Source organism: Solanum stenotomum, chromosome 8, assembly GCF_019186545.1.
Source record: "Solanum stenotomum isolate F172 chromosome 8, ASM1918654v1, whole genome shotgun sequence".
NCBI classification, from domain to species: Eukaryota; Viridiplantae; Streptophyta; class Magnoliopsida; order Solanales; family Solanaceae; genus Solanum; species Solanum stenotomum.
The window spans coordinates 26,583,942-26,600,639 of record NC_064289.1 but is presented as its reverse complement, the minus strand read 5'-3'; the positions used below and the strand labels follow the sequence as shown (position 1 = coordinate 26,600,639).

Below are 16,698 nucleotides of genomic sequence, written 5' to 3'. Positions count from 1 at the left end.
ATAGACAACAAAGGGTTATGTGAACAAATGTTTATTATGCCTTATCGGAAAGGTCACAACTATTTGAAAAAGTTGTAACTCTTCGGAAGGGTCACAACCTTTCATAAAAGTCACAATTTTTCATAAAAGTCACAACTTTTCATAAAAGTTTCAACTGTTCATAAAAATCACAATTTTTCATGAAAGTCACAACTTTACATAAAAGTCACAACTTTTTATGAAAGGGAAAACTAATTTTGGAAATAAACAAATTTAAAGGAAATCCAAGTTTGTGGTGGATTGTACTGTATTGTATTGTATTGTTACTTAAATTATATTTATATAGTCGGTGTAATTGAGTCATTACCTTAATATTTTCTTCTTATTTTGTTTTTACTTATTAATTTAATTATTTTATTTTATCATTTACCATACATAGTAGATCAATTCTCATACACTATAATCTCTTGTAAGTTTATCATTTAAATTATAAATATATGACATTATGTAACAATGAAAAATGATGCAATGTATCGACTTTGTGATGTGTTTTAGTATATATAGTTGTGGTCTGTATATATATTAAGGATCATGATCGTTTTGTTTGCTACAGTTATAGGAACTATTAAGAATTCAGATTACATAAGAATGAGAATTACTGGGAGTTCAGTTTGAACACATATTTGGAAATTATTGAGAGTCTTGATTATGAAATTGATCTAGAGACTATTGAATTTGTGGGATCATGTTGATACGTGTGTAGAATTAAATTTATCATTTATGAGTCAATAATTTGATATATCCCTACTATATGTATGTTAATATTGATTGAGATTATCGTTGTGTGTATCAGAATATGAGATTTATATTGTAATATGAGGCTCTTGGTGGAGTATTGTGCTCAATAAAGTTTGTATCTTCATTTTAGATCATAACTAACATAAGCATTGTGAATATTATGTGAGTTCCTGATGCATATTCCTTGAGGTTTGCAAGTAAAAGTAAGGTCTCATTTGTTTTTATTGTTTGAATCTGAATACATATCTTAATTTATCTCTAGATCTAAACACTAAAAAACTAAGAGATTTGTTATTCAACATCTAAATATACATAACTTACTTATATGTATATAATAAATATATAGTTCAAATAAAAATTAATCAAATATTTTAAAATGTATTAATAAAATAAAATTATTATTTGATATAAAATAATAATTATGTTTGCTAGTGATAGTGGAGATAATTTATCCTGGTGGTGGTGATAGTAATAGTTGTTATTAGTGGTTAGTGATGACGGTGGTGATAGTTATGACAGTGGAGGTAGTTGGTGTTGTGGTGGCGATTGATAATGATGGTGGTGATCGTAATGGTGAAGTTCATTGATATTAGTAGTTGGCGGTGACTGAAGAATGTGTGGTGGTTGATGATGTATTTGTGGTAGTTGGTGGTGTTGATGAAGGTTGCTGAAGAATGTGTGGTGGTTGATGATGTGTTTATGGTAGTTGGCGGTGGTGTTAGTTATGATGATGGAAGTGGTTTGGTAGCATAGATTAACCACAATGGTGGTAATGGCTGATAGTAGTGGTGGAGGTGACGACAATGACTAAGGTGATCAAAGAATGTACAGTAGTAGTTGACGATGGTGCTAGTTGTGATGCCTGAGTTTGTTGGTAGTAGAAAAGGACTGCAGTGGTGGTAGTGGTTGATAGTAATAGTGGAAGTAGTGATGGCTATAGAGATGATGGTGATTGTGGTAGTAGTATAATTATAATGATGGAGGAGTAAGTGTGGTAGCAACTGCCAATAGTGGTGGTTATGATGGCAGAGGTGGTTGGTGGTAGACGACGATAATGGTGGTTGATGATGGTAGTAGTGGTGGTGGTGGTTGTGATAGCATGGGTGGTTAGTGATAGTTGTTAGTGATTGTGGATAGAGCGATGGTGAATATTATCCACAAGGGAATACCTTGAAATAATATTAAGATTGTGTTCTACATCTTAATATTAATATCCAATTAAGTGCTTAAATCATTATGAAAATAATTGTACTTAATGGTCTAATGTCTAAACCATTCAAATTCAGACCACTATTAATTGCAAACAAATGAGGCCTAAATTTGTTGAGGTTTCTATACTACTATGCGCACATTTTTCCTTTTGATTATATTGCACAAATTAATGAAATTAGTTGGTTTTGTTTAAAGTTCATCATTACTTTATTAGGGACGGTCAATGATATTTATTGAGCATTCATTGTCCTTTTATTTTCTGAGCTATGTACAACCTAATTTGAGTACAATGCGGTTCGGGATGGTGCTTAGAGGTTGTTCTGAGCTATGTATTTAGGTTCTATCCCTTCATTGTTCATCATTTTATAATAATATTGTGTATTTCAAATAGTTATGTATTTTCTTAGACAATTATTCTTTATCTTTAGTCTCTCATCACTTGTGATACTGATTTTGAATTGTTGTGTAGATTTCTATTATATTTGTGATATTTTTATTGAAGTTATTGTCTTGTTAAATTTTCTTAATTCTTATTAGATTTATATCATATAATAGTATTGTGTTGTAGTTTGTCTTGCCTGAAAACAGTCAAGTCCCATCAAAATTTATTTAAATTGAATTGTGATCAAATATAAATAAATAAAAGATTGAAAAACAACTTTAAAAAATATTTGCCTTCTTATCAAACATACATGCATATTTATTACCTTTTGCTTTATTTCAAAATTTGGGGGAAAAATGAGTTTGTGTTTAAAGTATTAATTATATCTATTTGACTCTTAAAATATGAAATTCAATGTCGAATTAATCAATATTTTTCACCTTTGGACAAGTGAACACAAGAATGATAAATATAGTAATTGATTATTTGTAACTTAATATGAACAAAAGATTTGTTTTAAGTATATGTTGGAATAAAATATTATTTTGGTTTTCTTTTTTTTTTTGGTAGTAAGACGACTTATTTATTTATATAAAATGAGTCAGTACATCAAAGTCCACTACATTACTGCTAACACTAAGTAAGGATTCTGGTGCAGTAGGAATAGCACTTCGTAAATTACAAAAAGACTTAATACACCTAACAACTGAAGTTCCTCCCTTGTCTACTTGTAGTGCTTCCAGAACAAACGTAGGGGGAACTGTCCATTCCTCAAAGAGCTTATCATCTATCAACATGTGGCCATTACGCGCTAGTAAATCAGCCACCCTATTTTGTTCTCTGAAGTCATGTTTGATTTTTGGCTGATGGAATAACTCCATGCATTCAAGAAGGATATTAGAAAAGTGTCATTGCCAAATTCAGCATACTTATTACCTCTGTTGAATCAGTGAAGATCTCTATTTCCTGAATGTTCAATCTTCTTGCTAACTGGAGACCATGTAGCAAGGATAGAATTTCTGCACCCGTAGCAGAGAAAATATTTATTTTGGAGTTGCTTCCTCTTATCCAATTTCCATTAGTATCACGAACAACACATCCTGCACCCCCACCCTTAGTACTATTGAAGGAGCCATCTATGTTAATTTTAAAGGCAATTTTGGGAGGAGTCCGACGAATAGCTTCAGGGCTAATGTGAGCTTGTCGTGCACTAACGTTCTTTAACCGCTAGATGGATAAATTCAAGGGTCCTGGTGATTGCTAATGATATCGGGATGTCAAGATTAGCTTTGTTATGATAATTATGATTTCTACTAAGCCAATTATTCCACATAAGAAATGGAAAGACTTGTTTCCAATTGATAGACTTAATCTTAGTAGTTATTTTTCGAAGACTATCTAGCCAATTTGGATTATTAGACTCTGTAATAAGGTTCTTTACTCTATTATTATCCCAATATTTTTGGACGATGGGGCACTCAATAAAAATATGTCTCACAGTTTCAGGATTGTTGCAGATTGAACAGGAAGGATTCATGTTTATGCCTAGAGAATGCAAATAATGACATGTTGGCAGTCTATTTTGGTTACAAAGCTAGAGAAAAAACTTAATTTTATTGGGGCAACTATGTTTCCAGATCCAATTGAAGTACTTACTATGAGTAGGAGCTTTAGAGGATTTATCTTTTATGAACTTGTAGGCTGAACTAGTAGTGAATAAACCATTATTGGTAAGTGACCAAACAAGTTTGTCTTCCGAATTCAGGTGGTGGGGCACATATATTGATCTTATTTTAGTAACAATATCCTGTGGGAGATCGAAAGACAACCTATAGAAGGACCAGGTTCCTGATTGGATGAAATCACAAATCTTTAGGTTGGACTCGTTTCTATTTAAAGGACCCATAATTTGGGAGTTGAGGGGAATAGAGTTTGGGATCCACTTATCTTGCCAGAAATTGATCTTATTGCCTCGACCCAGTTCCCATCGACTCTAGTCTATGCATGTCTTCCAACCATGGATGATGTTTTTCCATGTAGAGCTGGTAGTCTTTAGATGCTTATTACTAGTTTGGAGGTCTGTATTTCTAGTGTATTTATTGGTGAGGAGAGTGGCCCAAATGGATTTAGGTTTTTTGTAAAGTCTCCATGCTGAGTTTTGTGAGCATTACATCATTTCTAGCACTACAATTTTGTACTCCCAAACCCCCGGATTTCTTGTCCTTAGTTACTACATCCCAACTTAGCAAGTGAAGTTTCCTCTTAACGTCATGTCAGTAGTACCCCAAATAAAATACGTTGTACTCTATTGACTTGCTTTGTAATGGTACTAGGTAATTTGATATACTGCATAACATGGGTAGTCATATGACTAAGAGAAGATTTAACAAGGGTCGTTCACCCCGCTATATTTAGAAATTTTGTTTTCCAACTTGCCAATTTGGATTGGAGGTTGTCGGTTATAAATTGAAAGTCTCGTATTTGCGGTCTTTTATTGAACATGGGGAAGCCTAAATATTTTCCAAAAGATATGCTTGTTTTGATCTTCATGGAGGAGGAGATCTCATCTTTAATCTCTTTGGAACAATTATTAGAGAAGAGGATTTTATATTTTTGGTTATTGATCCTCTGACCTGACCAAGAGCAAAAATTATCAAGGATTTTAATAATGCTATTGCTACTTTTTTTGGTTGCCTGGGACATAAGTACTAGATCGTCTGCGAAGAAAAGATGTGAAAGGCTTGGGCAGTAAGTAGGTGGAGATTTTAATGGGGATCCATATTTTCAAATTAACCTCTTGATTGATTTGGTGAGAGAGTACTTCCATACATAGAATAAACATATAGGGGGACATAGGGTCACCTTGTCTTAAGCCCCTAGAAGGAAAGAAAAAATTTGTACGTGTACCATTAATCAAAATAGTAGTTCTATTGGTACAAATACATGACATGATAAGATTGATTATATTCCTAGGGAAGTTGAAGTAGTGAAGTGTTTGTCTTACAAAAGACCATTCTATTTTGTCAAAAGCATTTTCAAGGTCTATTTTAGCAATGAAGTTCCCAGTTTTTCCCTTCATTTTTCTAAAGTGGCTAATGATCTCTTAGACAATAATGGCATTGTCAATAGCCTGTCAATTTTTAAGAAAACTTGATTGACAAGGCCCAATCAACTTATCCATCATTGGTCTGAGTCTTCTAGATATAATCTTAGTGATAATCTTTTAAGTCGTGTTGCACAGACTAATGGGACGAAATTGTTTTAGCGAGGTTGCACTTTTACACTTAGGAATCAAGCAAACATGAGTCATGTTGATATCCTCGAGAATGCATTCTTTTTTAAAAACATTCTTACAGAATGAGATTACAGATTCTCCAACTATGTGCCAATACTTTTGAAAGAAAAAATGGTGCAATCCATCTGGACCTGGAGCTTTAAAGGGATGGAAGGAGTTGATAACATTCTTGATTTCCCCATCAGCAGGCTCGGAGCCTAAAAGGGCGCTATCTTCTGCAAATAAGGTGAAAAATCCATGGATAATGGGGTAGTTATAGGTTTGGGAGTTACATGTCCTGAATAAATTATTATAATATGAGGTAATATGTTGCAGGATCAAATGTTGCTCATAGATCCAAGTGTCATCCTCCAATTTAAGGAAGAGAATTTTGTTCCTTCTACGACGATTTAGAGTGGTAGTATGGAAAATTTTGGTATTAGCATCCCCTTCATTAAGCCAATTTATTCTAGATTTAAGTTTCCAAAACTCCTCTTCTCTTTTTAGAATATCATTATATTCTTTGATGAGATCTTGTTCAAGGTCCAAAAGGAAATAACTATTCGGATAGTTTTTAGAATTGTGGATACCTTGCAGTCTTTTTATAATATTATTTTTCTTATAGAAAATGTTACCAAAAGTATTCTTATTCCAAGTGGTAACGTCTCACTCAAATTGTGAGATAGCATCAGGGAGGTTGTGAGCATTTTTCTAAGTATTATCACTAATATTAGGGAGTTCTGGATGGGAGGACCACATTGTTTCGAATCTAAAGATACGTTTTTTATTAGTAACTATATCTTTAAGGAGAGATAGGAGTAATGGGCAATGGTTGGAGTGGGTTCTGGGTAGATGAAGCACTTGAGTGTCTGGAAAGCTCATTAGCCAATCATAGTTGGCTAATTAACATAAATATGTTAATTATAGTTGACTAGTGAGGCATGGAGGAAGGCGATTGAATATTGATGATTGTATGGTATCCGTATTGTTGTATGGTTTTATAGTGTTTAATTAACATAAATATTATGAAGGCTAAACTTATATACAGTCCCTTAAACCCCTGTTTAGACACTTGAACTCAGCCTTCTTCCAAATATAAACACAATACTATATACAATTTTGTTACTCAAAATACATCTGAAACACAGGTTGTGATTAATAGATTAAATGTTGAAGGAAACTAAGGTACCTTATTAAAGCCACTCCAATTATTGGTTGGTTAACTACTCAAGTAAAGAACTTGTGCCAACTCCATCTCAAACAAGGTTCTATAGATTCGATAGGTTGTCACAAAAAAAATAGAATTTATATTGATACGAGTACATAAATAACATTCTTGATTTCCCCATCAGAAGGCTCGGAGCCTAAAAGGGCGCTATCTTAAGGTGATAGATCCATGTATAATGGGGTAGTTATAGGTTTGGGAGTTACATTTATAATATGAGGTAATATGTTGCAGGATCAAATGTTGCTCATAGATCCAAGTGTTATCCTCCAATTTAAGGGAGAGAATTTTGTTCCTTCTACGACGATTTAGAGTGGTAGTATGGAAAAAATTGGTATTAGCATCCCCTTCATTAAGCCAATTTATTCTAGATTTAAGTTTCTAGAACTCCTCTTCTCTTCTTAGAATATCATTATATTCTTTGATGAGATCTTTGTTCAAGGTCTAGAAGGAAATAACTATTCGGATAGTTTTTAGAATTGTGGATACTTTGCAGTCTTTTTATAATATTATTTTTCTTATAGAAAATGTTACCAAAAGTATTCTTATTCCAAGTGGTAACGTCTCGCTCAAATTGTGAGATAGCATCAGGGAGGTTGTGAGAATTTTTTCAAGTATTATCACTAATATTAGGGAGTTCTGGATGGGAGGACCATATTGTTTTGAATCTAAATATACGCTTTTTATTAGTAACTATATCTTTAAGGAGAGATAGGAGTAATGGGCAATGGTCGGAGTGGGTTTTGGGTAGATGGAGCACTTGAGTGTCTGGAAAGCTCATTAGCCAATCATAGTTGGCTAATTAACATAAGTATGTTAATTATAGTTGGCTAGTGAGGCATGGAGGAAGGCGATTAAATATTGATGATTGTATGGTATCCGTATTGTATGTATGGTTTTATAGTGTTTAATTAACATAAATATTATGAAGGCTAAACTTATATACAGTCCCTTAAACCCCCATTTAGACACTTGAACTCAGCCTTCTTCCAAATATAAACACAATACTATATACAATTTGGTTACTCAAAATACATCTGAAACACATGTTGTGATTAATTGATTAAATGCAGAAGGAAACTGAGGTACCTTATTAAAGCCACTCCAATTATTGGTTGGTCAACTACTCAAGTAAAGAACTTGTGCCAACTCTAGCTCAAACAAGGTTCTATAGATTCGATAGGTTGTCACAAAAAAAAAAAAAAATTTTTATATTGATATGAGTACATAAATAACATTCTTGATTTCCCCATCAGAAGGCTCGGAGCCTAAAGGGGCGCTATCTTAAGGTGATAGATCCATGTATAATGGGGTAGTTATAGGTTTGGGAGTTACATGTCCTGAATAAATTATTATAATATGAGGTAATATGTTGCTCATAGATCCAAGTGTTATCCTCCAATTTAAGGGAGAGAATTGTGTTCCTTCTACGATGATTTAGAGTGGTAGTATGGAAATATTGGTATTAGCATCCCCTTCATTAAGCCAATTTATTCTAGATTTAAGTTTCTAGAACTCCTCTTCTCTTTTTAGAATATCATTATATTCTTTGATGAGATCTTGTTCAAGGTCCAAAAGGAAATAACTATTCGGATAGTTTTTAGAATTGTGAATACCTTGCAGTCTTTTTATAATATTATTTTTCTTATAGAAAATGTTACCAATAGTATTCTTATTCCAAGTGGTAACGTCTCGCTCAAATTGTGAGATAGCATCAGGGAGGTTGTGAGCATTTTTCCAAGTATTATCAATAATATTAGGGAGTTCTGGATGGGAGGACCATATTGTTTCGAATCTAAAGATACATTTTTTATCAGTAACTATATCTTTAAGGAAAGATAGGAGTAATGGGCAATGGTCGGAGTGGGTTCTGGGTAGATGGAGCACTTGAGTGTCTGGAAAGCTCTTTAGCCAATCATAGTTGGCTAATTAACATAAATATGTTAATTATAGTTGGCTAGTGAGCCATGGAGACAGACAATTGAATATTGATGATTGTGTGGTATCCGTATTGTATGTATGGTTTTATAGTGTTTAATTAACATAAATATTATGAAGGCTAAACTTATATACAGTCCCTTAAACCCCCATTTAGACACTTGAACTCAGCCTTCTTCCAAATATGAACACAATACTATATACAATTTGGTTACTCAAAATACATCTGAAACACAGGTTGTGATTAATTGATTAAATGTTGGAGGAAACTGAGGTACCCTATTAAAAGCCACTCCAATTATTGGTTGGTTAACTACTCAAGTAAAGAACTTGTGCCAACTCCAGCTCAAACAAGGTTCTATAGATTCGATAGGTTGTCACAAACAAAAAAAATCAGAATTTATATTGATACGAGTACATAATATTGGAGAAGTGCTAAGCAGAACAACAGTCCACTCTACCAGCAAAACTGGAAGGATTAGGCACATCATCTTTTATACAAAGTGAAGAAACTGCTTTACAAACTGCCCTATAATCTCTCCTTTCGGAGGCGCTCTAATTCTTTGGCCATTTGCCAATGTTCTAAGGTTAAAGTGGTTTCACCAAAACTTAGAGATACAAGACGACCCATTGTCAGAAACCTGCAGAACAAAAACACTGGCTTCAATACAACCACTGTCATGACATGAACACCAAATGAGATCCAACTAATACTGCAACTGACCTGCTGAAATCTAGGCTACCTAAGCTTCTATCTGCCTGCCTTGCCGCTACTAAGTCATCTTCTACCACCTGTGATATGGCAACCAATAATTAGTCAAAACAACTTTGGAAGATTTACAATCACCACTTTGGATCACAAACAATAAGCATAAGAGTTTCAAGGGGACTTTTTACCAAGGAGAGTGGTTGTTGATAATCATTTATCATAAGCAGGGTAACACTAAGTGTTTAAATGGAAAAATGTTCATACAAATCTAAGATGGCCATTTTATCGTAACCCCACATTGAGAGTTTCCAGATAATGTTTAAACTCATTTTCTGAGATGTCAATCATAAACTCTTACCTTCTGCATCTCTTGCGTAATAGAGTGAGACAACGATCTCATAGTAGCCAGGTACCATCTCCAAGATTGCAGAACTTCTATCTCAACATCTTGAGCAGCATCTACTGACAATGGTCGAAATGGTAAAACCAAATCTGCTGGGAGTATGTTGGATTTCCCCTCAGAAAGAACTAGCAACTGAATGTCCGCAGGCATGTCCATTTTATAATAAGTGAAGTCATATTCAACCTAACAAAAAAAAGAAGAGAAGAAAAACTGGCTATAAGATGGACTCATAGTTATGAAAACTATGTATAAACTCCACCTGCATGTATAATCTCAGCCTGATAATATGATCATACTATATTATTATCTCACTTTAGCATATACTACTGTCTTCCAATACCGGACACAAGAGAAAGGATATTTGCAAGTTTATCAATCCATTATTACCTTTTGATGTTCCAACAAGCTTTGCAGGACTCTTGCATTCTCAAGCCCAATAGGATTAAGTCTCCCTTCTTGTAATTGAGTCTCGTCAATAGTTAAATGAGAACCTTCAGCAAGTTGCAGTATCCCTGATGCCAGCCTGAAGCATTCACCACAAAGTTACACGAATGACCAATGACATGTCAACTGAACATACAAATCAGTAAATCTGGTTAATCATATTGAACTGCTGTACCTATTAGTTTGATAATTTTTTTTGGGGGCAAGAGGAATTTTGTTAAGGTAATCCACTGTTAAAGGTACACAATGTGTGAACGGTAGAAGGTTCTTGAGTGCAAGATTAAGACGAAGACCATAAACAGACAGGGTCTCCTTGTTAAAACATGTTAGGTTCAAGGAAAGCTTTCCAACGGCAGTTGAATCCACTCTAGCATGCACCTGAAAGAAATGGAGAATATACTTGATATTAGTATCTTACATATTTAAAGTCTATAATCTATCCAGCTACAGGTAAGAAAAATGAGTCATTTTCATGCCTTAGACAACAGATGCAATAACATGAGATTAGCTGCTACACCATCATTTCCTAGGATAGTCGTGAGATGCCTTAATAGAGTTTCCCTTATTTCTTTCACCAGGTGGGATTTAAGCTGCAACAATCATAACAAGAACGAGGACCATTAATCACAAGAAAAAGAGAAGTAATTAGTCTACAGTGCAAGAATAATTTATGCTGACAAACCCCACACCTGCATTATTTTCTGCATACTGCCAACAAAAACCCTCCTACCCTACACCCTCCAACCCCCCAAAAAAGACTCAACAAGAACATACCCAGTGAAATTCCACAAGTGGAATCGAGGAAGGGCAGTGTGTACGCAGACCATACCCCTAACTCATGGAAGTAAGGAGACTTACCAGAAGACCCTCGGCCCAAGTATAACATATCCAAATAATGAAAAAAGGAAAGCGACGGAGGAGAAACAAACAACTAATAAAGAAACAGTAACAATACAAAATAATGCAATAGCCTAAACACAATCAACAAGTGATGGTGGAATCAAAAGCAAGACACTAAAAGAAAATGGCTAAACCCCTCCAAAAAACAAGACAACACTCGATACCTACTAACCTTCTACCCTAATAAGCGACCTCCATACTAGGTAAAAATAACAAGAGCTTGCAATCCCACTACTTACCTCAAGTGTGGGAGAACCTGAAATAAAGTCTTGATTGGAAAGCTTCTTGTGAATAAGGCAATGGAGTCGAGGTACCTGAATCAGAGAAGCCTCTTAAAGTGCATTTATAACCACAGTGATGGAAACTGGCAGCAGGAATACATTCGCATTAAAGTATTCAAACCAAAGAAAGAATAAAAAGGAAATAACAACAGGAAGACCAGTCTGGGAACAAAACACTAATAAAGTTAAACTAAATATGGTGTACTCGGAGACTTGATTGTTTTTATACCACTGGCCTCTCCACATAATCATTCTGCACAGTTGATTTTTTATTTTTTTTATAAACGAGAAATCCGTCTGTGACCCGCCCTTTGGACCAATCACAGCCTTCTAAACTTGGTGGATAATGGGCCCGCCCCTCTACCCTTCTCCACTTAAATACCGGGCTTCGCTTTGCATGGTGTGGGGCTTGAACCTGCGACCTAAGCCACAAATCCTCCACATTCTGCACAGTTGATTTAGCTCCTACTAGATGTCAATTTCTTCTTGGTTTTAGCTTAAGATTCTGCACAGTTGATTTAGCTCCCTACCAGATGTCAATTTATTCTTGGTTTTATAGCTTAAGCTTCTGCACAGTTGATTTAGCTCCCTACCAGATGTCAATTTATTCTTGGTTAACTTAAGCACTGAAGCCATCAAATGATTTAATAGATAATATCAGGAGCAATTGCAATGGCTTCCTTTGCACAGAAAAATACAGTACCCTGATCTATGCCCTTGTATGTGCTATATAGAATGTAGTGAATTCTTAACTGTGATGTTCCCTTTTAATTTGATCCGGAAAACAGAATGACATACTAATATTCCATAATCAAGTATCAAAGCCAGTGGTGACAGATAATGATAATTGGTCTACAATACTGACACCCTAAATCTCAGTCCATATAATTAAAGAAGGTCTCAACTAATAAAATACATTACAAGAAAAATACCTTGGTTGGAGGCATCTGAGTCTGTGTATCATCATCACCCAAATAGCCCAAAATATCATTGTCAACATTTTTGTCTACCGAAAACTCCGGATCAAATGTTAAGACACCAATGAACTCAAAAACATCATTTAGCTTCAAATCAGATTCAGGAGAGTCGTATATCTGTAAGATTACAAATGTACCGGTAAAATTTTAGCAGATAAGGTGCACACGCAAACCTCAGCATAAACTAGCAACTCAAGATTTACCTTCACAAGACATGGCAAAGAATTTCTGTCAAAATATGGAAGCACACTCGTAGCTGAACCAATGTCAGCAGTTGGAGTGTCCCCTAGATTGGATGAATTGGAAGTGATCCCATCCTCACGCTGTTGTGTTAACAAAAAATCAAGAAGCTTAATCAGATGTTGATGGATAACAATGTGACGAATAGACAAAAAATGCAACCACTGAGAGCAACCAACGAGACCAGAAGTTTACATCCACAATTTTCAAGTCAAGTACAGCTAGTGATTGGTAGTTGAATAAAGTAAGAGAGAAGTAACAATGAACTCAGTGTGACATACCATCTTTTTATTGGAGGTGGAAGCTTGAACCTCCTCATTTGTCACCTATCAATAAACAAATCATTAAAACGCCTTATGTGCATATGCCCATTAGTCAACCAGTTGATTATACTAGCAAAAGTTTAACTTCGGTACATCCAGACAAACAAATGGAACATACTTGCATATCAATGTCATCCATTGCTGTATCATCCTCCCTATGGCGTTTCTCCCTTTGTGGAGATGAGGAAATTGAACTTGGATTGAGCAGGGATTCAGAGGAATATTCAATCCATGAATTCTGCCCTGGAACCTAAAGCAACACCAGAAAATCAATTATTTAATTGTGTTTCTCAAGAATCAAAACAGAAGTAAACAGGATTTCTTTTTTGACAAGGTACAACAGGATACTAAGAAACATACTGTCTAGCAAAAGAATTACAGTATTAAATCTTCTTCCATAATCCAAAAGATAAAATAGGATTTTCATCATCTAGCCAACAACCATTCCACCATAAATGTAGATTTTGAAGACATGTTCTTCACAAAAGAAAAGGAGTATGTCTAGTGGATAAACAAGAAAGTAACAAGGTTCTCAAGACTCACAGGAACACAGTAAAGTAATCGCCGCTCCCACACTCGCATGTCAGGTGAAGATCCCGTAGCCATAGGGAATTGAAAGTAGTCACCAAACTTATTCGTTCTCCAAGTTTCTCCATCCTAATTAGAACATTAAAAAAAAATAGTAACGAAGACATAGGTACTCTGTAAGTGAGAAAGCAGGCACAAAAATGATATTATACCTTGTACATGCCAACATATAATTCATTTCCCAGCATATCTTGTATCATTCCCCGAAATCGAACAAGAGTATTGGATTTCAGCCGTGCAATAGATGAAGGATTCAGAACTGGAACCTATAAAAACAAGATACTACTACTAATCAGCTACTCTTCTAAAAAAATAATAGAACCGAGTGGAATTTCAAGACAAAACCTGAGAAAGGCCGCCATCGTCATAGAGAAACTTCCTGAATAGATCAATGGCGCCCCAGTCCTTGCCGTCGAACGCGGCTAGATCAGAGACTTTACTTAGCGCATTTTCAAATGTCAATCGGACAGCTCCCTGTGGATTTAGTAGGCAATCGTAAGCGACTCCCACCATTGTTGATTGTATTCGCCGGAGAAAAGGAAAGTAGAGAGTGAGTTAGGGTTGAAGGAGAAATGGCAGTTGCTGGTTAAGCTATAACTGATCTAAAGTAGGTGCCATTTCCCGCCAAGCTATGGGATTTCCCGCCAATTTGGCCGGTTGGGTTTAAGTCCAGTTATAAATTTCGGGCCCCAATTTTGGATTGGGCTCTATAGGACCATTCTGCACTCTGGGCGAACCTAACATATATTTCTGATGATAATCATTTAATTTATGAGGAATTGACACGTAAAAACTACTTCGTAATGACCTATTTTTCTTTTTAGTTTATTTAAGAAAAATTATATTTTTTCTTTTTTTCGTAAAATTTTAATTTTAATTTTTCATATGACATGCTCCCGTCCATAAGATTTAAGGACATTTTTGTACATTTAACATAATTTTAATTTAGAACCACAAAATTGAAAATTTTTCTTTATTTTCTTAAATTTCGTGTCAAGTTAAACTATGTCATTCCTTTTTAAACAAAGTGAGTCTCATTCTTAGATTAAATTGATAGTAGCTAGGGAAACCGAATCGAAAATCGAACCAAACCACAAAAAAAAATAAAATCCGACTAGTGGTTTGGTTCGTCTTGGTTTGGTATTGAAAAAACAACCCGACTATATTTGGGTTGGTTTGGTTTTAACTAAAAAAAACCAACGCGAGACCAAACCAACCAGACGTAATATTTAAAATTTTAATTTATACATAAAAAATTTTACTTTGATATAAGTTTTAAATATTTCTTATACTTTTTCATAGTTTTTATCTTTAATATATTATTTAAAGTTTGAAACTTAGAAATCTGAATGGTCCAATAAAGATTATAGTCCACAGATGTTGGTAATTATAATAAAACTTAAATCAAAATCAAATTAATACTAATGCAAAAAGAAAATCAATTCAACACTAAGAATGACAATAATATTGAATATTTGTTCTTTAGTTTTACATTGGTTTAGACAATTAATATACATAATCTATTTTTAATTTCCTTTAATATTTAGTGTAACTAATACTTATTAAACTTATTTTAGCATTATTTAGTACTTTTAAATTATGATCATTTTCAGTATGACTTGCTAATTTGCAATATTTGTTTTATGCAATTTCATTATTATTATTTTGTTGGATATTTTAGTGTCATTAATCATATCATGTTTTGTATTATTTTCTTAAGAAACACCTTAGATAGTTGTATTTTGGTAGGATTAAAGAAATATTTGAAGTACAAGTAAATTATATGTTTGTATGAATACTTTACCGAAAAAATTCGAAAATCCGAAAAAATCCAAGGTTGAAAAACCCGAAATTTGTTGGTTTGGTTTATAAATTTAAAAATCTGACACAAATGGTTTGGTTTGATATTTGAAAAATCCGAACCAACCTGGCCATGTACACCCCTGATAGTAGCCATTTTTAATAGATTTGGGTCACATATCAATCCATTTTAAATAGGCTGAAATAGGTTGAGCTAACAAATGAGCGGGTCAATAACCAATCCAAATCTAAATGGGTTGAGCGGATTGGATTTGATTTTGCCACCCCTAGTGAAAAGTTGAATGAGGGTCTCCTCACCTGTGAAAGAATGATGTTAGTTTCATTTAAGGGCATGCTTTTTACTGAAAAAAATAATCTAAATAATCTCATCCATCATTTATTAAAATAACAAAACAAGGAAACAAACGAATGTTTAGATATTTTGAAGTGAACTTAAATTTTTTACCTTTGAACGCTTACAATTGCAAACTTGCAATCGATACTTGGACTCCTCAATGTTTTCATTTTATAATACTATAAGCATCTAGTTCAATTGAATATACACCTTCCGGATTATTGAGACATGACTACAAAATTTCAAAAAACAAAATATAAAATAGAAGAAAATAAAAGATGAATGAGAAAATGTGAAGTGACTAACTCTATATTTATTATTGAAGAAAGAGATATAACTTCAGGTAAAAAGTTAATAAAAGAAATTGTAGTTTATCTATTTATGAACGAACTATCTTTAAATTTGGTGATGTGTTTAAGGTTGAATTGACGAAAGTTAACTTCGATTATCACAATTCGCTCACAATTGGACGAAGTGTCCATTTAGGTTTGTATTAAATCTCTTTTATTATGTAGTGCCCAAAAAATGTTCATTTTAAAGTCGTACTCTCCTTATAATCTTCAAAGAGAAAGATTATTTTTTCCAATGGTGGTATCCAGATCATTTTGAGCTCTCACTCATTAATATGGGGCAATGATGAAGTTAGTAGCTGGGATACGAGTTCGATCGAATTCAATAATTTTCACTTATAAAAAGTGTTTGTGTCAAGAAATTTATTCAATATGTACAACTATAAGAATTTAGAACTCAATTATTATCACTTAAAAGTTATCATGACTCTAAATTGAGAATTCATAAAGTTAAAAAATCATAGCTCTGCCTCTAAATACACTGATATACTTGAATAACTCTATTCAAGAGGCAAAGACC

General features: G+C 34.0%; 1 protein-coding gene across 1 annotated transcript; it reads right to left on the bottom strand.

Annotated features, from left to right (window-relative positions):
• Nucleotides 1-9,207: 9,207 nt before the first annotated feature.
• On the bottom strand, nucleotides 9,208-14,289 carry LOC125873155 (mini-chromosome maintenance complex-binding protein). Its single transcript, XM_049554037.1, has 14 exons — nucleotides 14,019-14,289; nucleotides 13,826-13,939; nucleotides 13,629-13,742; nucleotides 13,204-13,335; nucleotides 13,044-13,088; nucleotides 12,726-12,845; nucleotides 12,478-12,639; nucleotides 11,504-11,578; nucleotides 10,841-10,954; nucleotides 10,540-10,742; nucleotides 10,308-10,443; nucleotides 9,876-10,103; nucleotides 9,533-9,600; nucleotides 9,208-9,449 (listed from the first exon to the last, which is right to left on the bottom strand). The coding sequence occupies exons 1-14, from the start codon at nucleotides 14,184-14,186 to the stop codon at nucleotides 9,338-9,340; spliced, it is 1,791 nt and encodes a 596-aa protein (XP_049409994.1). The 5' UTR covers nucleotides 14,187-14,289; the 3' UTR covers nucleotides 9,208-9,337.
• Nucleotides 14,290-16,698: the final 2,409 nt, after the last annotated feature.